Source organism: Salvelinus fontinalis, chromosome 17, assembly GCF_029448725.1.
Source record: "Salvelinus fontinalis isolate EN_2023a chromosome 17, ASM2944872v1, whole genome shotgun sequence".
NCBI lineage: Eukaryota > Metazoa > Chordata > Actinopteri > Salmoniformes > Salmonidae > Salvelinus > Salvelinus fontinalis.
The window spans coordinates 3731976-3756586 of NC_074681.1; the positions used below are offsets into that span (position 1 = coordinate 3731976).

Below are 24611 nucleotides of genomic sequence, written 5' to 3' on the forward strand. Positions count from 1 at the left end.
TGTGCCTCTGAAGCCAGCAGCAGCAGATGGCATGGAGATGTCATGTATGGCAGGAAATAAAACGAATATTCAAAACTCATTGCACACAGAACACCCAGCTGGTGATATAACTGAGTAGAACAATCTTTCTACACCAGACGGACAACATTACCTAATTCTTATTAAGAAGTTAACCGCTTCCCTGGGACCCCCAGTCATTACATGTATTTGATATATTCTAGAGCTAGCACACCTGATTTAACTTGAAACGTCTTGGGGTCCCTGAAGAGTGGTTTGAAAACACCCTGATCTAGGGTACTGATGCCATAAACCCTGTCGTTGGCAGCTCACTTCTCAACAGGTTTTCCTGTCTAACCCAGGATTTGAATTTTTATGTTATCAGTCTAACGATATGTAGATAGATACATAGACTACTAAATTGGCAATTGATATGGCGGTCTGTTTGAGATCTCGAATGCTGCGCAGTGGTGTGGCAGGATTGACGCTCTTGAACAGTCAATCCGAGGCAGCCGTTTCCGAATGGCTTCCACTGAGCATGTAACTTTGTTTTGATTCTGTCAACTGATGTTCTGTAGCTAGCTAGGTTAAGCTTTGCAAGTAAAATCACAGACACACAATTAGCATTATAACATTTGCCCTTGACCAGCTACGAGTATTTAATCAGATTCGTTTGCTATCAAACTCGTGGAAGCTAACACAGCGCTGATGATGTCGTAAGGAGAGCTGTTAAGCAACTCAAGGTAACGTTAGCTACAGTAGCTTAGACAACTTTATCGTTTTTTTTGCTAGCTAGTTAACTTAACTTAGGACAGGAAGTTGACCTTGCATTGGCACTAAACCATTGTTAGCCATGTCTTGTTAGTCCGTGCTTTTCTTTGTTTAGAAGGCTGTCATGCTAAGGTTACAGGAGTGTAGGCCTTAATAAACAAGTTGAGATTTTGGCTAAAGCTGGCCTGCTTAGATAGTTAACTAGCTAGTTTACCTAACCAGCTAGTCATTTTATCCAGTTATCAAGACTAGTTATAGCCCAAAGGCTAGCATATGGCGATATTGAAACGGCTCAATACTAGCCTTTTGGCTAGTCTAGCTATATAATTAGACAGGTCATGTGTTGATAGTGTTTAAATTTGCCCTGTAAACCCAATTTGCATGGTTTTGTTAACTACGTTGTGACACTAGTCACTCTGCTGCAGCATGTGGTCAACCAGGGATATTTACAGTTTCAACCCCAGTTTATGTGTGTGTTCTGTGTACGTGTGTGTTCCTACAGGATGGAGATTCAAGAGTCATCCTGTTCCTCAGCAACACCAGAGAGAAGCTCCAACCCTCCAGAGCCAGTCAGGTCCTCGACCTCCAAACACAGGAAGTCACCAAAGAGACGACGGGAGGAGAAGAGGTCCCAATGTCATCATCAGGATGACCAGGAACACCTGTTGCTGCCCGACGGCGAGCCAGGCAGGTTGCCGGTCCAACACGAACTCTCCGAGCCCTCTGGGTCTTCTACGGCAGAGATGGCAGAGACCTCCCCTAAGAGGTGCGTGTCTGAGCACTGCAGGTAGCCTGGGACAGTAGTCTCTTTCAGTAGCTGCTTGGTGTGCTGTCTTGTGTCTAGGATTTGTCAAGACAGCATAAAAAGATATGGGACCAGGATAACATGAGACTACTGGGACAATAATGGCATTATAGCTACAGTACTGCCTTAGGGTAGCTAGCTGGACATGTCTGACTCGCTCGCTCGCTCTCTCTCTGTCTCTCTCTCTTTCTGTCTCTCTCTCTTTCTGTCTGTCTGTCTCTCTTGCTGTCTGTCTGATTCTCTTTCACTGTTGGTCTGTCTGTCTGTCTGACTCTTTCACTCTCTGTCTGACTGTCTGTCTGACTCTCTCTTCGCTTGCTCACTCTGTCTGACTGTCCTCTTATCTACCTCCTACAGGAGAGCTCACTTTCTCCATGGACCATATCCTGCTACTCACTTTGGACCCAAAGCCTGTATTCTTCCTAACCCAACCTCAGTCATGTAAGTCATTGGTGTGGGAACTTCATTGCACTTACAGTACACACTGTCTGGAATCTGTTTCCCTCTCTGTCTTTTGTTATTTTAGTTTTGTTGTTTGGCATTGAATCCTCACATATCTGTCCCAGTATCACCAGGTAAGATGAGCATTAAGGACAGGACAGTGATTGGCTAGTAGTGTCCTATGGAGAGTTGAGGACAGGACTGTGATTGGGTAGTAGTGTCCTATGGAGAGTTGAGGACAGGACTGTGATTGGGTAGTAGTGTCCTATGGAGAGTTGAGGACAGGACTGTGATTGGGTAGTAGTGTCCTATGAACCGGTACTGTACTTGGTTGCAGAGGGTCTAGCCTAGGGCTGTTTCATTGACCGTATTACCGCATACACCGGCTGTCATGAGTCATGACCGCAGTAAAATTCCACGTGACTGTTGAGTCACAGTAATCTCCTTTTGTGCACTCTGGACATGGTCGTTAGTGATTTGGGTACTACCAACACATCATGTCACTAATGGCCTGATACTATTGTCCCTCTAACCACTCTGACATCAATAAAAATCACATCAAACACTAATCAAAACAGTATCATGCTTTTAAAACTCACCTCACTGTGATGATCAATTTGAAGAAAGAGGTTCAACAACAGGTTGAAACTGAGTGGAACACATGGTCGTTGTGGATGTTTCAAAGCCTAACAACGAAATGGACAGCGATGCTGGTGATGGACTAGCCAATATGCTGGTGATGTATTCAAAACACATAAAAGAGCTTATGCATACCCTTAGGCCTATATATGAGCCCAACTCCCAAATTCTAATAATGATTGTGTATTATACAATACATAGCCTACTGCATATTACACATGGCAGAAAAACATAAGAGATTTAAGATGTCTTTGGTACATAATTGGGTCTAGCCTATACTCCAACATTAAACTAATTCTAGTAATGGCCTTTTGACTGTGGACTGTGTTATGCATACTGAATGGACTGGTTACCTTATGCCATTGGGCATTTTTCATATTTTCATAATTAATAGGCTACACATGACCTTTTAGCTACAGATGATCTCACCACCATGCGTTTCCATCTCTCCTCCTCTCTCCTTCATTCCTTTCTCCAGCGTGCAGACAGAGGGGCTGTCAACCGTTTCATGAAATATGTGTAGTTGTGAAAACGTGTTACTATCGATGTTCCCGAACAGATTTCAGTTGGTTTCCCAACTGAAGCACTGGCTATCAAAAAGAAAGGAGGACCAAGGCACTCTTCATATAATGAACTAAAATGTCTTTATTAGTATGGCATGTTCAATAGAAACAAAGTATAAAAAATCCAACGTGTTTCTGCTGCATGGCCTTCGTCAGGGAGTGAAAAAAAATATATACAATGTCCTCTTTTGAACAGCTTTTCCAATTAGCCCTAATTAGAAGAGGGAGTGGTTACAAAATTGATTGGACACACCTAGTAAGCAATACTATACACATTAAAAAGTGAAATACTGTAGCTATGTTATCATAAAAATACAACTCCAAGCTAGAAGTATCAGGACACTTAGAAAGGTAGTTCTACCCTTAAATATGACTGGGAGAAGTGTCAAGAATAAGAAAGCAATATATTCCATAGTACACTAGAACACAGCAAAACATGAACAGCAACAGTCTATACATAGCTGAGGGCAATTGAGCAAAATGTCCACTAGATGACAGCAAATGGACCCATCACAACCCTACAGGAAGGGTGAGAAATCCATATCTTCATTTAAACCAGGCTATCTGGCTAGTTTCAGGAACAGGGTTGGAGAGCCCATGGCATACAGAGTTTGCGTGGAATATCACCTGTCGCACAGCAAGTGGCTGCATGCTCCTACTCGGCATGATTGGAAAACAAACTGGTGGGAAAGCAGCCTCCATTCACTATTTGTGTGCATACGGAGGACATGTATTTGCCCCCCTGCCCCTCTTCCTGCCCATTTGATAATGGGCCATTCTAAATCAACACTTTTAAGAGATCTGATTTTTGTTTTGTTTATGACTACTTTGCTACAATGACACACTTAGTTATCTACCCACCTCGTTCCTCTCTTTTAGCATGTGCACGTAGTAAAGTACACCATCATGCTTTTGAGATACGTGTCTTTTCAGATTCCATAATGATTATTTAGTTGTGGACACTACATCACCACACTCCCACTCTTGCTTTTCGTCCTCATCTTTGTAAGTCACCTTGATTTTGCAACTGTGTTTTATTAGTTCCTTTATGAAATATTTAGTGAACTCCATGACAGTAGTTGAAGCAAGGGGCTATAGCAGCACACTAGTAGACTACAAATGCATGCTGGGCTGGACATGCCCTGAGCTAGTGAAAGCGCTACTGGAGTGAAATTGGAGCGGGCGAGAAGGCAGACCTTTGGGAATCACGCTCCAGTCAAATTGGGCGCGCTCCTCCCTCTGATCTAGCTCCACTCACATACTCTGCCACTGGCATGCTGAGGAAGTGTGCTCTTCACGGGTGAATCCCGGTTTCAACTCTACCGGGCAGATGCCAGACAAGCGTGTATGGTGTCGTGTGGGCAAGCGGTTTGCTGATGTCAAAGTTGTGAACAGACTGCCCCATGGTGGCAGTGGGGTTATGGTTTGGGCAGGCATAAGCTACGAAAAACAAAACACAATTGCATTTTATCGATGGCAATTTGAATGCACAGAGATACCTTGACGAGATCCTGAGGCCCATTGTTCTGCCATTCATCCGCCGCCATCACCTCATGTTTCAGGATGATAATGCACGGCTCCATGTCAAAGGATCTGTTCACATTTCCTGCGAGCTGAAAATGTCCCAGTTCTTCCATGGTCTGCATACTCCCCAAACTGTCACCCATTGAGCCTGTTTGGGATGCTCTGGATCAACGTTTACGACAGCATGTTCCAGTTCCCGACAAAATTCATCAACTTTGCACAGCCGTAGAGGAGTGGGACAGCCTTCCACAGGCCACAATCAACAGCCTGATCAGCTCTATGCGAAGGAGATGTGTCACGCTGTATGAGACAAATGGTGGTCACACCAGATACTGACTAGTTTTCTGATCCACGCCCCTACCTTTTTATTTAATTATATTTTTGTTATGAGGGTATCTGTGACCAACAGATTCATAACTGTATTCCCAGTCATGTGAAGTCCATAGATTAGGACCTATTAAATTTATTTAAATTGACTGACTTACAGTTCATATAAGTAACTCAGTAAAATTGTTAATTGTTGTATGTTGCATTTTTTTGTTTTTCAGTGTATGTTTTGATTTCTAAGGTTTGTATCATTCACAACTAAAGTTGCCAAATAACTCTAAATCTAGCATATAGGACCTGTTTTAAATGATCACCTTTAAGCTCAACATAACCACTTCATATGTGCACTTGCTCCGGAATGGGAAACATTTTCTTTCGATTCTATTCAACCAAAGTTCAATTATATTCGTCTTACTTTAAAATCATATAATATTAAAATAATGGAACAGATTTATAAGCATATCTTGTTTGCTAGATAAACTAGCCTACAGCCTAGGCTGCCGTTGGCATGGTGCATAGCCAGATAACATACAGCCTAGGCTGCCGTTGGCATGGTGCACAGCCAGATAACATACAGCCTAGGCTGCCGTTGGCATGGTGCACAGCCAGATAACATACAGCCTAGGCTCCCATTGGCATGGTGCACAGCCAGATAACATACAGCCTAGACTGCCGTTGGCATGGTGCACAGCCAGATAACATACAGCCTAGGCTGCCGTTGGCATGGTGCATAGCCAGATAACATACAGCCTAGGCTGCCGTTGGCATGGTGCATAGCCAGATAACATACAGCCTAGGCTGCCGTTGGCATGGTGCACAGCCAGATAACCTGCAGCCTAGGCTGCCGTTGGCATGGTGTACAGCCAGATAACCTGCAGCCTAGGCTGCCGTTGGCATGGTGCACAGCCAGATAACCTGCTGCCGTTGGCATGGTGCACAGCCAGATAACCTGCTGCCTAGGCTGCCGTTGGCATGGTGCACAGCCAGATAACCTGCTGCCGTTGGCATGGTGCACAGCCAGATAACCTGCAGCCTAGGCTGCCGTTGGCATGGTGCACAGCCAGATAACCTGCTGCCGTTGGCATGGTGCACAGCCAGATAACCTGCTGCCGTTGGCATGGTGCACAGCCAGATAACCTGCAGCCTAGGCTGCCGTTGGCATGGTGCACAGCCAGATAACCTACAGTAGGCAGACTCATATTCTGTTCTTCTGAAACACGTTTTCTTCATATCGTAATGTCTCTTTAGACCTGACTAAAATAATGGATTTATTGTGACGGTTTATATTAAATTGATTTATTATACTTTTTAAAAAATGTAGATGTTTCAGAAGCTCGCATTAGCGGCTTGTAGGAGTACCGGCCTGGAGATGCTGAACTCGCTTATGTTAATGAACTGCTAATTACCATGAGACAGGCAGGCTTTTGCATGACAATAACCCCCACTCTACGTAGACACACTGTCCATCTAGACAGGAAAGATAAATGATAAACCCTGGGATCTGGTGAGACTGAGTAGCTGTGGAGTTTGGACTTTGTTATCTAATTCTGTATTCACCATGTTAATGAATGACTGTTCAGAACAGCTTCGATTTTGGAAAATGAGGGATTATTTTCAGCGCGACCACCGGACGTCGTTTAAATGGTAACAATAAGGAAATTCAAAGACTAGTTAGAGAAATGTATTTTTGGTAAAGGGGAATGTGGAATCGGCCAATGGAAGTGTGTGTGTAGCTGTACTGTTCTGTGCCTGATGTTGTGAGGCGAACTGTAAAATGTATAAATAAATGTAGACTACTTTTAATGAAGTTTGATTGTGTGTGTCGTCCTCAGGCACATCCAGGATCCGGCCAGTCAACGCCTGACGTGGAACAAACCCCCAGTCAACGTTCTGGTCATCAGGAAGATACGAGACGAGAGCCTGGTGGAACCATTCAAAGAACTCTGCCACTTCCTCGTTGAGGTACTGTATCATAGAGCTGAAAGTATGTGTGTGTGTGTGGTTCTGTGTGAGTGTGTGCATGTGCTTGCACGTTGTTGTTTATGATGCGTTTGAATAGGAGCTATGTACATTATCAATGGTAAATCTATAGAGATCAATGCAGTTTTATAACTATTTCTCTTGGTGGAAGCATGTAGTCCCAGAATTGAATGAAAGCATGAATTTTATATTCTTGTCTTGTGTCATACATGCTGCACTATGATGATATCAGACTGATCAGTCCGAATCAGATCTGCTGGATACCTACCAGGGTTGGGCTTTCAATTCATTATTCAGGAAGTAAAGTGACGTTCCATTTCCATGTGCTCCAGGAGAAGGGTATGCTGGTGTTTGTGGAGAGGAGGGTGGTGGCTGACGTCTCCCTGACTACGGACGAGACCTTCACCTCAATCCGAAAACAACTCTGCACCTTTAGAGAAGGTAACAGACACACACACACACACACACACACACACACACACACACCATCTCTCATAGCATAACATCCAGCCAGCAGTGTGTCAGATCCATTCCTCTTTAGTAAACGTGTGGATTGGGTCAAATGGCTACAACGTATATAGTTCTACTGAATTGCTGAACTGTGTTTCTTGTCCAGGTTATGATGACATCTCTCACTGTATTGACCTCATCATCTGTCTGGGAGGAGACGGGACTCTACTCTACGCCTCCTCTCTCTTCCAGGTACCCACTAACACATACAGTACACCAGGGGTGGGCAACCCTGTTCCCGGGCAACCCTGTTCTTAGAGTGCCTTAGGTACGGCAGGATTTTGTTCCAACTAGGCACCATACTTGACCAGCTAGTTGATCACTTCAGTGATTGCCTAAATTCAACACACCTGGTCTTCCAGGTCAGTTAAACCAAAAACATGAAGTTCCTGCGTCCCTTTAGGACCAGGGTTGCCAGCCCTGCTCTAACACAGTGGTTTTTAAAGGAACTCAGTTGGGCTTTAAACTTTCTTTTGATCGTTGTAATTGTAGAACGCACAAGGTGCCATTTCTAAATTGGGTAGTGCATCATCAGTTTCTCTTGTGATGTCAGTCATTGTAGACCTTAGAGAGATATTTATAACTTGTCAGAAAGGTCCAGATCAACTAGCCCATGTCAACTGTTTTTAGACCATAGATATTGTTGTCATTTTTGTGTCACTCAAATATCACATGAATACACATTAGACATGGCAAAATGTGTAGAATTGCAAGAAAATTTGCTTTAAAACTGGAACATTTTCTTTGCACCCCATTTAAAAAAATAATAATACATTTTTTAAAAATGTGAACATTGTAGGAAATACGCTTTTAAACCTGCAAAATGTTCTCCACCAACCAGAGGGGTGTGAACAGTTTGAGTCATGAACAGTGCTTGTGCCCATAGAAATAGACATGGCGGGGTGTGCGGGGGGAGATGTTCCCCAATGCTGGAAGGGGGGCCCTGAGTGGAAAAAGTTTGGGAACCCCTGTTCCAACACACCTGCTTATTCTAACCTGAGTCTTGTACTTGCCTGCTTAGGGCAGGCTGGCTGTGTGTGTTTGGTCTGTCTGTGGCAATTGAGGCAGTGTTTGGATTAGTCATCATGTCCATGTTAATCATCATCACCACCTTCATCATACTTGGAACAGAACAGAATTTAGTGATTTAGAGGTTTCCGTTTTCATTGGCCAGACTTGTGTGCGTTCCAAATGGAACCTCAGTACCTGCATAGCGCACTACTTTAAACCAGGGCCCATAGAGGACAGGCTCATTGTAATGGAACCATCATGACCATAGAGGACAGGCTCATTGTAATGGAACCATCATGACCATAGAGTACAGGCTCATTGTAATGCAACCATCATGACCATAGAGGACAGGCTCATTGTAATGGAACCATCATGACCATAGAGGACAGGCTCATTGTAATGGTACCATCATGACCATAGAGGACTGGCTCATTGTAATGGTACCATCATGACCATAGAGGACTGGCTCATTGTAATGGAACCATCATGACCATAGAGGACAGGCTCATTGTAATGGAACCATCATGACCATAGAGGACAGGCTCATTGTAATGGTACTATCATGACCATAGAGGACAGGCTCATTGTAATGGTACCATCATGACCATAGAGGACAGGCTCATTGTAATGGAACCATCATGACCATAGAGGACAGGCTCATTGTAATGGAACCATCATGACCATAGAGGACAGGCTCATTGTAATGGAACCATCATGACCATAGAGGACTGGCTCATTGTAATGGTACCATCATGACCATAGAGGACAGGCTCATTGTAATGGAACCATCATGACCATAGAGGACAGGCTCATTGTAATGGAACCATCATGACCATAGAGGACTGGCTCATTGTAATGGTACCATCATGACCATAGAGGACTGGCTCATTGTAATGGTACCATCATGACCATAGAGGACAGGCTCATTGTAATGGTACCATCATGACCATAGAGGACATACTCATTGTAATGGTACCATCATGACCATAGAGGACAGGCTCATTGTAATGGAACCATCATGACCATAGAGGACAGGCTCATTGTAATGGAACCATCATGACCATAAGGGACAGGCTCATTGTAATGGAACCATCATGACCATAGAGGACAGGCTCATTGTAATGGAACCATCATGACCATAGAGGACAGGCTCATTGTAATGGAACCATCATGACCATAGAGGACAGGCTCATTGTAATGGTACCATCATGACCATAGAGGACAGGCTCATTGTAATGGAACCATCATGACCATAGAGGACAGGCTCATTGTAATGGAACCATCATGACCATAGAGGACAGGCTCATTGTAATGGAACCATCATGACCATAAGGGACAGGCTCATTGTAATGGAACCATCATGACCATAGAGGACAGGCTCATTGTAATGGAACCATCATGACCATAGAGGACAGGCTCATTGTAATGGTACCATCATGACCATAGAGGACTGGCTCATTGTAATGGAACCATCATGACCATAGAGGACAGGCTCATTGTAATGGAACCATCATGACCATAGAGGACAGGCTCATTGTAATGGAACCATCATGACCATAGAGGACAGGCTCATTGTAATGGAACCATCATGACCATAGAGGACAGGCTCATTGTAATTGTACCATCATGACCATAGAGGACAGGCTCATTGTAATGGAACCATCATGACCATAGAGGACAGGCTCATTGTAATAGAACCATCATGACCATAGAGGACAGGCTCATTGTAATGGAACCATCATGACCATAGAGGACAGGCTCATTGTAATGGAACCATCATGACCATAGAGGACTGGCTCATTGTAATGGTACCATCATGACCATAGAGGACTGGCTCATTGTAATGGAACCATCATGACCATAGAGGACTGGCTCATTGTAATGGTACCATCATGACCATAGAGGACAGGCTCATTGTAATGGTACCATCATGACCATAGAGGACAGGCTCATTGTAATGGAACCATCATGACTTGGCTTCCATTCCAATGAGCTTGTCCTCCCACCAGCCTCCTCTGTCTGGAACTGAAAAGGAGGACAGATGCTTTATTCTCCTTCATATTTCCAGTATGTTATAGCTACAATTACATCTGTCATTTAGCAGATGCTCTTATCCCTAATTACTCCTGTAAGTGGCTCTGGATAAGTGCCTTGCTCAAGGGGACATCGGCCAACAGTCTTAACCGCTAGGCTACCTGCCGCCCTGTGTTTTGCTCTCCCTCTCTATCTCGCTCCCACTCTCCCACTCTCCCTCTCTATCTCGCTCCCTCTCTATCTCGCTCCCTCTCTGTCTCGCTCCCTCTCTGTCTCGCTCCCTCTCTGTCTCGCTCCCTCTCTGTCTCGCTCCCTCTCTGTCTCGCTCCCTCTCTGTCTCGCTCCCTCTCTGTCTCGCTCCCTCTCTGTCTCGCTCCCTCTCTGTCTCGCTCCCTCTCTGTCTCGCTCCCTCTCTGTCTCGCTCCCTCTCTGTCTCGCTCCCTCTCTGTCTCGCTCCCTCTCTGTCTCGCTCCCTCTCTGTCTCGCTCCCTCTCTGTCTCGCTCCCTCTCTGTCTCGCTCCCTCTCTGTCTCGCTCCCTCTCTGTCTCGCTCCCTCTCTGTCTCGCTCCCTCTCTATCTCGCTCCCTCTCTATCTCGCTCCCTCTCTATCTCGCTCCCTCTCTATCTCGCTCCCTCTCTCTCTCGCTCCCTCTCTATCTCGCTCCCTCTCGCTCCCTCTCGCTCCCTCTCGCTCCCTCTCGCTCCCTCTCGCTCCCTCTCGCTCCCTCTCGCTCCCTCTCGCTCCCTCTCGCTCCCTCTCGCTCCCTCTCGCTCCCTCTCGCTCCCTCTCGCTCCCTCTCGCTCCCTCTCGCTCCCTCTCGCTCCCTCTCGCTCCCTCTCGCTCCCTCTCGCTCCCTCTCGCTCCCTCTCGCTCCCTCTCGCTCCCTCTCGCTCCCTCTCGCTCCCTCTCGCTCCCTCTCGCTCCCACTCGCTCCCACTCGCTCCCTCTCGCTCTCTCTCTCACCCTCTCTATCTCTGTCTCAGGGCAGTGTTCCTCCAGTCATGGCGTTCCATCTGGGTTCTCTGGGTTTTCTGACACCGTTCAAGTTTGAATCATACAAGACAGAGGTGGCTAAAGTTTTTGAAGGTAGAGGATTCCTTTCAAATAAAAATAAATAGCGCTGTCAATCAATGATATATCTGCCAGTTCATGATCTGATGGGTGTCTGTTTGTGTGTCTGTGTGTGTGTGTGTGTACCAGGTAATGCAGCCATCACGCTGCGTAGTCGTCTGAAGGTGAAAGTGGTGAAGGACATGCTCCAGAGGACAGGCCAGCCAGGCCAGCAGCAGTACCAGGGGTCTGGGGGCCAAGGCCAAGCTGGGGGCCAGCCGGACACAGAGCCCAATGGCCTGCTGCCCCATGGACACACCAACAGCGAGGCTGGGAACATTACCCTACAGATGCAGGTGAGACTCAATCCCTAACCCCTAGCTCCAAACCCTTTTGCACTAACCCCTACTCCCTAGCAGGTCTCCAAATGAAAGGGGTCCTGGGGATGATAAAAATCTCTGGTACGGTTCAAAACAGACATTGGAACAGTTGCGGGACGATAGGCCGGACAAATATAAAATGCACACAAGTGGTTCCATATTAAAATGTTGACACAAACACGAGGCTGCTGAAACAGATCACATTGTGTTCACTTGTCTCGGCCATATGCGTGAATGTTCCAGAATACTATTACGAGAGAAGACCATTCTCAAGCGAGCACCTGATGCGAGCGGTTTTTATAACGTGACAGAGATGGATATACAGCCTAATGGTACAAACATGGAGGGAATATCTAAAGATGCAGCAATAGGATTGTGCCTTACAGCCTTTGGACAGTAGAAGAAGAAATGCTGGTTTCACCGGCATTTTTTTCCTATGGTCAGATTTTGGCTGTAGGCTATTAAAAGCAAGGTAAGATAGGCTATGTAAAATGTCCAGCTTTCAAACAATGATATAGCTGGCTAGGCATTGCATATGTAATTATTTAGGTTACGGAAATGTATAATATTAGAATATCATTCCAATGTTTTTTCCGCTGGCTGCTCTCCACCACAGAAAGCACTGAGCTAGGCTGAAACACCTGCATGTTGGAGCTCCATTACTCCAGGAAGAGACCATGTTTTGTATGTGGCTTTATTCACTCAACATTTTTTTAATTTACATTGTTTGCAAATTGATATGTGGCACGTATTAATACCAAAATAACATGCAAAACAGGCACAAAAAATAAAAACAGGCAAAAATAACCAAAACAGAGCTAAATAAGTGGGTGGTCGCCACTGAAATTGACGTGGAATTTTATGATTTGTTCTCATCGTTTTAAATAAAAAACGGATGGCAGCCTCAAATCTTTTGTATACCACCCCTACCTTGTCACAACACAACTGATTTGCTCAAACGCATTAAGAGGGAAAGAAATTCCACAAATTAACTTTTAACAAGGCACACCTGTTAATTGAAATGCATTCCAGGTGACTGACTACCTCATGAAGCTGGTTGAGAAAATGTGCAAAGTCAAGGCAAAGGGTAGCTACTTTGAAGAATCTAAAATATATTTTGATTTGTTTAACACTATTTTGGTTACTACATGATTCCGTATGTGTAAATTCATAGTTTTGATGTCTTCACTATTATTCTACAATGTAGAAAACAGCAGAAATAAAGAACCTTGAATGAGTAGGTGTGTCCAAACTTTTGACTGGTCCTGTACACACTTTTCTTTAGCTAAACAGTTGGGGCTCAAACGCCACCTGCCCTGAATGACGAGTTGCCACTGGTTATGCTGTTTTAAAAAATATATATATTTAACCTTTATTTAATTGGGCAAGTCAGTTGAGAACAAATTCTTATTTACAATGAGTGCTTACCCCGGCCAAACCCTAACCCAGACGACACTGGACCAATTGTGCGCCGCCCTATGGGACTCCCAATCACGGCCGGTTGTGATGCAGCCTGGAATCGAACCAGGGTCTGTAGTGACGCCTCTTATCACTGAAATGCAGTGCCTTAGACCGACTGTTGTGCTACTCGGAAGCTCAAATGGGGCAGCTGGTGGTGGAATGTAATGTCTTTAACTGAGGTTTATTCAGGAACCAGTTCACCGTAACATTGTTCTTCTCACATTGATGTATTGTATACATGTGGTTAGCATGTTCAATTAATCAATTATCATTGTTAATAATGTATGTTTGTCTGTTTTCATTAAGATGCAAAAAGGGTTTTTCCTAACAAATTAAGTTTATGTAATATAGACTGTCTGTATCTGTCTCAGAAATACACTAATTACAAAAACACTGCAAATGACCCTCTCTCCCTTCCTCCGTTCTCTCCTCTCATCCCCTTTTTTACATTTTTTTTTTTGTCTGGGAGCATCACCCGGTCTCCATGGCAGCAGTCATAATAAAGCGTGGCTGGTTGGATGTTAGCGGCCCTGTTGAGCCTGTTGCCGTGGTTACGAAGGCGCACCTAGACGGATTCTGACTGCAGACCCTATTGCGGTCGACAGTTTGTGTGACATACACACTCAATTAAATTCAAATTGCTTCATTGGCATAACGTAACAATGTACATATTGCCAAAACGTACTTTGGAAATGAAGTTATTTAAAATAATCAAGATTGTCAATGAGTGAATCATTAACAACAATGATTAATGTTAAATATAACTACAATGGACAATAACAATGGCAAAGATGAGGTTGGTTGGTCTGTCAGACACTGTCCCTCATCTTATGGCAGTCAGCAATGTAGTGCGCTGCCAACCCACAGCTCTCTGCATCCTCCCCCAACATGATGGGTAGCCTATCCTCATCAGAGAGGTCTTTGAAACCTTGAATAAGGGTTTCACATTTGGAGAAATGACAGTAATTGGTTTATATTTTTTTTATATATATAATGTTTTTTTTTTGTTTTTTTTTTACAAATGCAGCTCTGTCTCAGGTTCTGCTGTGGTGCAGTGGTTGCACAGCCTTTCCTCTACAGGGAGCCAGGTTTTCCTGTGTCTACCCTTCTCAATGGCAAGGCTGTGCTCACTGAGCCTGGACTTTGTCAAGGTTTTTCTAAGGTTTTGATCAGTAACCATGGTGAAATAGTTTGCCACGGTGTACTGTTGATGTAGGGCCAGATAGCACTGCATTTTGCTTTGTGTTTCCCAGTAGCTAATGTCGTTTTTGTTTCGACTGTGTTGTAATTTGTTTTATTCTGATTGATTGGATGTTCTGGTCCTGCGGCTTCAGTCTGTTAGTAGAACAGGTTAGTGAACTCAGCCCCAGAACCAGCTGGATGAGGGACCTGAGGCTTCAGTCTGTTAGTAGAACAGGTTTTTGATCTCAATCCCAGGACCAGCTGGATGAGGGGACTCTTCTTTTCTCAGCTCTTGGCATTGCAGGACTTGGTAATGATATGAGAGGAGGTCACTGTACATGTTTCCAAAAACTTCATTGCTGATTTTTGAGTTGTTATTATTAGTGGATTTTGGCCTCATTCTGACCCGCATGCAATGTTTGTCATTTTCCTCTGGACATGTGGGTGTTGAGTTTATTTTTAAACCTAAGTAATTGTAGTGTGTTTGTTACCTGAACTCTGTGAAGCATTTATTTGGGCTGTAATTTATGAGGCTGGTAACTCTACTGAACTTATCCTCAGAGAGGTAACTCTGGGTCTTCCTTTCCTGTGGTGGTCCTCATGTGAGCCAGTTTCATCATAGCACTTGATGGTTTTTGCGACTGCACTTGAAGAAACTTAGTAAATTCTTGACATTTTCCGGATGTCTTAAAGTAATGATGGACTGACCTTCATGTCTTAAAGTAATAATGGACTGTCATTTTTCTTTTGCTTATTTGAGCTGTTCTTGCCATAATATGGACTTATACCAAATAGGGCTATCTTCTGTATACCTATGCCAAAGTATATATGCTATGGATACCACCAGTAAACAGTTGGAGCTAACTAGTCATCGACCTGGCCAAGGCTTTCGTCTCTGTCAATCACTGCATTCTTATTGGCAGACTCAACAGCCTTGGTTTCTCAAATGACTGTCTCGCCTGGTTCACCAACTACTTCCCTGATAGAGTTCAGTGTGTCAAATCGGAGTGCCTGTTGTCCGGACCTCTGGCAGTCTCTATGGGGGTGCCACAGGGTTCAATTCTCGGGCCGACTCTCTTCTCTGTATACATCAATGATATCGCTCTTGCTGCTGGTGATTCTCTGATCCACCTCTACGCAGACGACACCATTCTGGCCCTTCTTTGGACACTGTGCTAACTACCCTCCAGACGAGCTTCAATGCCATACAACTCTCCTTCCGTGGCCTCCAACTGCTCTTAAATGCAAGTAAAACTAAATGCATGCTCTTCAACCGATCGCTGCCCGCCTGTCCAGCATCACTACTCTGGACGGTTCTGACCTAGAATATATGGATAACTACAAATACCTAGGTGTCTGGTTAGACTGTAAACTCTCCTTCCAGACCCACATTAAGCATCTCCAATCCAAATTAAATCTAGAATCGGCTTCCTATTTCGCAACAAAGCATTCTTCACTCATGCTGCCAAACATACCCTCGTAAAACTGACTATCCTACCGATCCTCGACTTCGGCGATGTCATCTATAAAATAGCCTCCAATACTCTACTCAACAAATTGGATGCAGTCTATCACAGTGCCATCCGTTTTGTCACCAAAGCCCCATATACTACCCACCATTGCGACCTGTATGCTCTCGTTGGCTGGCCCTCGCTTCACACTCGTCGCCAAACCCACTGGCTCCAGGTCATCTACAAGTCTTTGCTAGGTAAAGCCCCGCCTTATCTCAGTTCACTGGTCACCATAGCAGCACCCACCCGCAGCACGCGCTCCAGCAGGTATATCTCTCTGGTCACCCCCAAAAGTAAATTCCTCCTTTTGGCTGCCTTTCCTTCCAGATCTCTGCTGCCAATGACTGGAACAAACTGCAAAAATCTCTGAAACTGGAAACACTTATCTCCCTCACTAACTTCAAGCACCAGCTGTCAGAGCAGCTCACAGATTACTGCACCTGTACATAGCCCATCTGTAAATAGCCCATCCAACTTCCTTATCCCCATACTGTATTTTTTTATTTTGCTCCTTTGCATCCCAGTATCTCTACTTGCACGTTCATCTTCTGCACATGTATCACTCCAGTGTTTAATTGCTATATCGTAAATACCTCGCCACTATGGCCTATTTTATTGCCTTACCTCCATTATCTTACCTCATTTGCACACACTGTATATATACTTAAAAAAAAAAAATCTACTGTATGTTTGTTTATTCCATGTGTAACTCTGTGTTGTATGTGTCGAACTGCTTTGCTTTATCCTGGCCAGGTTGCAGTTGTAAATGAGAACTTGTTCTCAACTAGCCTACCTGGTTAAATACAGGTAAAAAATGAAATAGTAAGCTAATTGACAAATTTGAACTTAGCTAGCTTAACAACAAGGTGGTTTTTCAACGTCAAATGTTGACAAAGCAATGAATGGTTAGACAAGGTATCAAATACTGTGTCACCTATCTCAGTTTAATAATTTAACCATTATTCCTTGTTTCAAAACTATGCTGTTCAAAAACGTGTGTGTGTGTGTAGGTTCTGAATGAGGTGGTGGTGGACCGAGGCCCTTCCTCCTACCTGTCTAATGTTGACCTGTACCTAGATGGACGCCTCATCACCTCTGTACAGGGAGACGGTGAGTACAGGACATGACACAGCGCTACAGTGGCGGCACAAACAAATACTCTTCTGTCTTCAGTACCCATCTCTCTTCCCTCCCTTTCCTCCACCGCTCCAGGTGTGATCGTGTCGACTCCTACAGGCAGTACAGCGTATGCAGCAGCAGCGGGAGCTTCAATGATCCATCCTAATGTCCCGGCCATCATGGTCACACCGATCTGCCCACACTCCCTCTCCTTCAGACCCATAGTGGTGCCTGCTGGGGTCGAGCTGATGGTGAGAGTGGGGAGGAGAAGGGAGAGTTGAAGAGAGTGGGGAGGAGAAGGGAGAGTTGAAGAGAGTGGGGAGGAGAAGGGAGAGTTGAAGGGAGTGGGGAGGAGAAGGGAGAGTTGAAGGGAGTGGGGAGGAGAAGGGAGAGTTGAAGGGAGTGGGGAGGAGAAGGGAGAGTTGAAGAGAGTGGGGAGGAGAAGGGAGAGTTGAAGAGAGTGGGGAGGAGAAGGGAGAGTTGAAGAGAGTGGGGAGGAGAAGGGAGAGTTGAAGAGAGTGGGGAGGAGAAGGGAGAGTGGGGAGGGTTGAAGAGTGGGAGGGGATCTGTCTGTCTTATGGTTGTTGACCTCTTCCCCTTGTCTGTCTGTCTCTCTGTCTGTCTGCAGATCACCCTCTCCCCTGATGCCAGGAACACTTGCTGGGTGTCGTTCGACGGCAGGAAGAGACAGGAGATCAGCCATGGAGACTGGTAACTTCACTGTCCTTCACCTTACAACCATTTACTACAGTGTAATAGCTTCCACATACTAGCAGGTAGAATGGAAGATCCATGCTAGAACACTAATCAACCCTAATCTCCCTCCTCTCCACCCCTCCTCTCCCTTCTCTCCCCCTCTTACCATTCCTCTCACCTCCCTCTCCCCCCCCCCCCACCGTCTCCCCCTACTCTCCCTGCAGTATAAAGATCACTACGTCGTGCTATCCGGTACCATCCATCTGTTGTCATGATCTGGTGTATGACTGGTTTGAGAGTCTGGCTCAGTGTCTGCACTGGAACGTCAGAAAGAAACAAGCTCGTCTGGCTGACGATGTCTCGGACTCCTCAGATACAGAGAACTGAACACAGACAGACACATAAATGTGCACAGGAATTGAAAACACACAAGCACACATAAGAATATATACATTTGAAGTCGGAAGTTTACGTACACTTAGGTTGGAGTCATTAAAACTCGTTTTTCAACCACTCCACAAATTTCTTGTTAACACACTATAGTTTTGGCAAGTCGGTTAGGACATCTACTTTGTGCATGACACAAGTCATTTTTCCAACAATTGTCTACAGACAGATTATTTCACATTTAATTCATTGTATTACAATTCCAGTGGGTCAGAAGTTTACATACACTAAGTTGACTGTGCCTTTAAACAGCTTGGAATATTCCTGAAAATGATGTCATGGCTTTAGACGCTTCTGATAGGCTAATTGACATCCTTTGAGTCAATTGGAGGTGTACCTGTGTGGATGTATTTCAAGGCCTACCTTCAAACTCAGTGCCTCTGTTTGACATCATGGGAAAATCAAAATAAATCAGCTAAGACCTCAGAAAAATAATTGTAGACCTCCACAAGTCTGGTTCATCCTTTGGAGCAATTTCCAAACGCCTGAAGGTACCACGTTCATCTGTACATACAATAGTACGCACGTATAAACACCATGGGACCACGCAGCCGTCATACCGCTCAGGAAGGAGACACGTTCTGTCTCCTAGAGATGAACGTACTTTGGTGCGAAAAGTGCATATCAATCCCAGAACAACAGCAAAGGACCTTGGGATGATGCTGGAGGAAACGGTACAAAAGTATCTATATCTACAGTAAAACGAGTCCTATATCGACATAACCTGAAAGACCGCTCGGCAAGGAAGAAGCCACTGCTGCAAAACCGCCATAAAAAAGCCAGACTACGGTTTGCAACTGCACATGGGGACAAAGATCATACTATTTGGAGAAATGTCCTCTCGTCTGCCAAAACAAAAATAGAACTGTTTGGCCATAATGACCATCGTTATGTTTGGAGGAAAAAGGGGAGGCTTATTAGCCGAAGAACACCATCCCAACCGTGAAGCATGGGGGTGGCAGCATCATCTTGTGGGGGTGCTTTGCTGCAGGAAGGACTGGAGCACTTCACAAAATAGATGGCATCATGAGGAAAGAAAATTATGTGGATATATTGATGCAAAATCTCAAGACATCATTCAGGAAGTTAAAGCTTGGTCGCTAATGGTTCTTCCAAATATACAATGACTCCAAGTATACTTCCAAAGTTGTGGCAAAATGGCTTAAGGACAACAAAGTCAAGGTATTGGAGTGGCCGTCACAAAGCCCTGACCTCAATCCTATAGAAAATGTGTGGGCAGAACTGAAAAAGCGTGTGCGAGCAAGGAGGCCTACAAACCTGACTCCGTTACATCAGCTCTGTCAGGAGCAATGGGCCAAAATTCACTCAACTTATTGTGGGAAGCTTGTGGAAAGCTACCCGGAATGGTTGACCCAAGTTAAACAATTTAAAGGCAATGCTACCAAATACTAATTGAGTGAATGTAAACTTCTGACCCAATGGGAATGTGATGAAAGAAATACAAGCGGAAATCATTCTCTCTACTATTATTCTGACAGTTCACATTCTTAAAATAAAGTGGTGATCTTAACTGACTTAAGAAAGGGAATATTTACTAGGACTAAATGTCAGGAATTGTGAAAAACTGAGTTTAAATGTATTTGGCTAAGGTGTATGTAAACTTCCGACTTCAACTGTGTGTTATGTTATATTTTACACATAGTATTGTCAGGGAATTATACTAGAAATCAGTCATATTCATGTTAAACAGGTTATGATGCTAACTGACTGATTTTTCTGGGCCCCCTGGCTGGATGATTTAGTTAACATTTAGTATTATGGTCCTAATCATCACTCTGTTTTAGTGTGCATCTCAATCAGTTACATTCCAAATATTCTGCTTGTCCCTATAGATGGCTACAGGCCACACAGCTGATCTGGGAGAATGATGAGTGGTTAAGTCCCAAATGGCGCCCTATTCAATATACAGTGCACTACTTTTGACCAGATTCCTATGGGTCCTGGTAAAAAGTAGTGCGCTGTTAAAAATGCTATTGCAACCTTTGCAATAAGGAATTGAAACCAAAAGCTCAAGAGAAGTTTCAAGTGTTTAATACCAAGGATACAGTCAGCTGAGTGCATCCATTTTAGAAAGCTCACAACACATTTTATACTCTTCCCTTGTAGGCGTCACCTCCCCAGCTGTACATTTTATGACCCCAATGAGTTTCCCTCCTTTCCCTTGTGGAATGTCCATGGTCCTCTCTTTGTTTAGCTATATTTCAGAATCACACGCCGTCCATCTTCTGTTCTGATCTCTGATCAAAGGCAATTTCCTCTTCTCTGATTAGGTCAACATTTCTAAATTTTGCATACACACAGTGTCATGGCCTGAACTCCATTAATGCAATGAGAGAAATTCCTGTTCTTCCGTACACTGCAGCATGGCTAGATAGTGACTAGTGTTGAGAATCTCACCATAGTGAGCTGATGACCACTAGGAGGATCCGCTGTAAAATTCGTAATACACTTGAGTGTACAAAACATTATGAACACCTGCTCTTTCCATGACAGACTGACCAGGTGAATCCAGGTGAAAGATATGATCCCTTATTGATGTCACTTGTTAAATCCACTTTAATCAGTGTAGATGAAGGGGAGGAGACGGGTTAAAGAAGGATTTAACTTGATATTAGGAATGTGTTCCTGATCATATTTACTCAGTGTATTTTTCTCCATTTCTTTGTGGTGGACTAGAGTTGAATCTCAAACGACTTCAATGATCCCTGAAAAGCTGTAGTGCAATAATCAGTCAAACTGTAGTCTGTCCAATATCCCTCAAAAGCTGTAGTCTGTCCAATATCCCTCAAAAGCTGTAGTCTGTCCAATATCCCTCAAAAGCTGTAGTCTGTCCAATATCCCTCAAAAGCTGTAGTCTGTCCAATATCCCTCAAAAGTTGTAGTCAAAAGCTGTTGATTAATTATTATTTGAGTGTCTTTCTTAATAACCTCCTGATGTTAATTCTGTCAGGGTTGTGATCAATTCCATTTCAATTCAGAAAGTAAACCCAGTTCCACATTTTCCTCATTGAAAAACATGGGCTGGAATTGGAATTTGTTGGACTTGTTGGATTGACTGGAATCTGACCCCAACCCTGGTCTCTACATAACAGAGTAGGTCTTCTGTCGTCAGGGCTAGTCAGACACTGCACAACATACAGAAAATGAAGGCCCATAATGTTGAAGTTTTGTAAGTTATTAGTATTTTACCTGACCACTTGTGTAATATTTGTATATTCTGGTCGTAGGGTTTCAAAACTATTTCAACAAGACAAATGTTTTAATAAGCCTTATGACGGATCAAACAAATCATCTCCGATTTCATTCAGTGTTCATCTGTAGACCAATTATTTAATATTTATTCTGTACATAGATATTATAGTCAATCACCACATTCAATATATTCCTATTTACATATAGAGCCTCTAGTTTAAAGGAGATCTTATGCTTAGTATGTTTTAATGGTTGTCTATATTTCATACACGAAGAGGGCAGTTTCCTGAATATTTAAAGGGTCAATCTGCAGTTGCTAGATTCATTTTTGGACATATAAAGTAATGATATAGTACCATTAATTCTTGAAGAATATGGCTTAAAAATGCCTCAGGAGCTTAGTTCCACTGTTTTACCCCATCAGAACCCAAAATATAAGTTTGTTTTACTCCAATGTTTGTAAACAAAGTAAACAAAACAGTTTTTATATCCTAATGACATGGTGAAAACTTCAATTTTGATGTCATGGATGGTCAGTCCCTGCATCCATATCTCTAGGAATCTGAGTGATTACATTTCTTCAGCTCAACCCTCCGCTTTTTACCGAAACGGGTGGAGAAAAACACTTTGTTTTTGTTTCAACTGCTTAATTGGCCCTTTAAAGGAGCTAAGATGGAGGAAATAATTATGGCCCTTTATGGTTGGTTACAAGCGTTTCCCATGTTATTAATGAGATTGTCCCTAACACGCAGATGTGTTATTGAGGGGTGAATTTTTGTGTTGAAATAAAGTATTTTGTGTGCATCACAGGTACACTGTATGGCCAAAAGTATGTGGACAATCCTTTAAATTAGTGGATTTGGCTATTTCAGCCACAGAACGGGTGTATAAAATCGAGCACACAGCCATGCAATCTCCATAGACAAACATTGGCAGTAGAATGGCCTTACTGAAGAGCTCAGTGACTTTCAACGTGGCACCCTCACCTCATAGGATGACACCTTTCCAACAAGTCAGTTAGTCAAATTTCTCCCCGGTTAACTGTAAGTGCTGTTAGTGTGAAGTGGAAACGTCTAGGAGCAGCAACAGCTCAGCCGTGAAGTGGTAGGCCACACAAGCTCACAGAACGGGACCGCCAAGTGATGAAGCGTGTAAAAATCGTCTGTCCTCGGTTGCAACATTCACTACCGAGTTCCAAACTGCCTCTGGAAGCAGCAACAGCACAATAACTATTTGTCGGGAGCTTAATGAAATGGGTTTCCATTGCCGAGCAGCCGCATACAGATCACCATGCGCAATGCCAAGTGTCAGCTTTAGTGGTGTAAACCTCGCCACCAATGGACTTTGGAGAAGTGGAAACGTGTTCTCTGGAGTGATGAATTACGCTTCACCATCTGGTAGTCCGACGGAGAAATCTGGGTTTGGCGGATACCAGGAGAACGCTACCTGCCCCAAGGCATAGTGCCAACTAAAGTTTGGTGGAGGAGGAATAATGGTCTGTGGCTGTTTTTCATGGTTCGGGCTAGGCTCAAATGTTCCAGTGAAGGGAAATCTTAACGCTACAGCATATAATGACATTCTAGATGATTCTGTTCCCAACTTTGCGGCAGCAGTTTGGGGAATCCTCTTTCCTGTTTCAGCATGACAATGCCCCCGTGCACAAAGCGAGGTCAATACAGAAATGGTTTGTCAAGATCGGTGTGGAATAACTTGACTGGCCTGCGTAGAACCCTGACCTCAACCCTATCGAACACCTTTGGGATGAACTGGAACGCCGACTGCGAGCCAGGCCTAATCGCCCAACATCAGTGCCCGACCTCACTAATGCTCTTGTGGCTGAATGGAAGAAAGTCCTCAGAACAATGTTCCAACATCTAGTGAAAAGTCTTCCCAGAAGAGTGGAGGCTGTTATAGCAGCAAAGGGGGGAACCAATTCTATATTAATGCCCATGATTTTGGAATGAGATGTTCGAATAGCAGGGGTCCACATACTTTTGGTCATAGTGTAGACATCTATGGTTTTGTTTTAAGATTTGGACTGGTGTGGACCAACCAAATGTGGTCTTGTTTTGAGGCAGAGCTCATTAAAACAAGGTTATTACATATTTCTACCTTTTTGTGTACATTTATTAAGGATCACCATTTAGTTCCTGCCAAGGCAGCAGCTACTCTTCCTGGGGTTTATTAAGGATCACCATGTAGTTCCTGCCAAGGCAGCAGCTACTCTTCCTGGGTTTTATTATGGATCACCGTGTAGTTACTGCCAAGGCAGCAGCTACTCTTCCTGGGGTTTATTAAGGATCACCATTTAGTTCCTGCCAAGGCAGCAGCTACTCTTCCTGGGGTTTATTAAGGATCACCATTTAGTTCCTGCCAAGGCAGCAGCTACTCTTCCTGGGGTTTATTAAGGATCACCATGTAGTCCTGCCAAGGCAGCAGCTACTCTTCCTGGGGTTTATTATGGATCCCCATTAGTTCCTGCCAAGGCAGCAGCTACTCTTCCTGGGGTTTATTAAGGATCACCATTTAGTTCTGCCAAGGCAGCAGCTACTCTTCCTGGGGTTTATTAAGGATCACCATGTAGTTACTGCCAAGGCAGCAGCTACTCTTCCTGGGGTTTATTAAGGATCACCATTTAGTTCTGCCAAGGTAGCAGCTACTCTTCCTGGGGTTTATTAAGGATCACCATTTAGTTCTGCCAAGGTAGAAGCTACTCTTCCTGGGGTTTATTAAGGATCACCATGTAGTTCCTGCCAAGGTAGCAGCTACTCTTCCTGGGGTTTATTAAGGATCAACATTTAGATCCTGCCAAGGCAGCAGCTACTCTTCCTGGAGTTTATTAAGGATCAACATTTAGATCCTGCCAAGGCAGCAGCTACTCTTCCTGGAGTTTATTAAGGATCACCATGTAGTTCTGCCAAGGCAGCAGCTACTCTTCCTGGGGTTTAT

General features: G+C 44.1%; 1 protein-coding gene across 2 annotated transcripts; it reads left to right on the forward strand.

Annotated features, from left to right (window-relative positions):
* Nucleotides 1-475: 475 nt before the first annotated feature.
* Nucleotides 476-23767, forward strand: nadkb (NAD kinase b). 2 transcript variants are annotated; one of them, XM_055865921.1, is made up of 12 exons: nucleotides 476-740; nucleotides 1271-1555; nucleotides 1931-2014; nucleotides 6900-7029; nucleotides 7380-7488; nucleotides 7664-7749; nucleotides 11587-11689; nucleotides 11804-12009; nucleotides 17198-17297; nucleotides 17400-17557; nucleotides 17935-18017; nucleotides 18227-23767. In XM_055865921.1, exons 2-12 carry the CDS (start codon nucleotides 1272-1274, stop codon nucleotides 18387-18389), a joined length of 1506 nt encoding a protein of 501 aa, XP_055721896.1. In that variant the 5' UTR covers nucleotides 476-740; nucleotide 1271; the 3' UTR covers nucleotides 18390-23767. The 2 variants fall into 2 exon arrangements, with proteins under 2 accessions (XP_055721896.1, XP_055721897.1); XM_055865922.1 differs by lacking the exons at nucleotides 476-740; nucleotides 1271-1555; nucleotides 1931-2014 and adding an exon at nucleotides 6603-6711.
* Nucleotides 23768-24611: the final 844 nt, after the last annotated feature.

Excerpts from the sequence above, each read along its gene's own strand:
- nadkb (XM_055865921.1), top strand. The coding sequence starts at position 1,272 with ATGGAGATTCAAGAGTCATCCTGTTCCTCAGCAACACCAGAGAGAAGC. Across the intron at positions 7,489-7,663 it reads ACTCTGCACCTTTAGAGAAG|GTTATGATGACATCTCTCAC; the intron begins GTAACAGACACA and ends TTTCTTGTCCAG. Across the intron at positions 11,690-11,803 it reads GGTGGCTAAAGTTTTTGAAG|GTAATGCAGCCATCACGCTG; the intron begins GTAGAGGATTCC and ends TGTGTGTACCAG.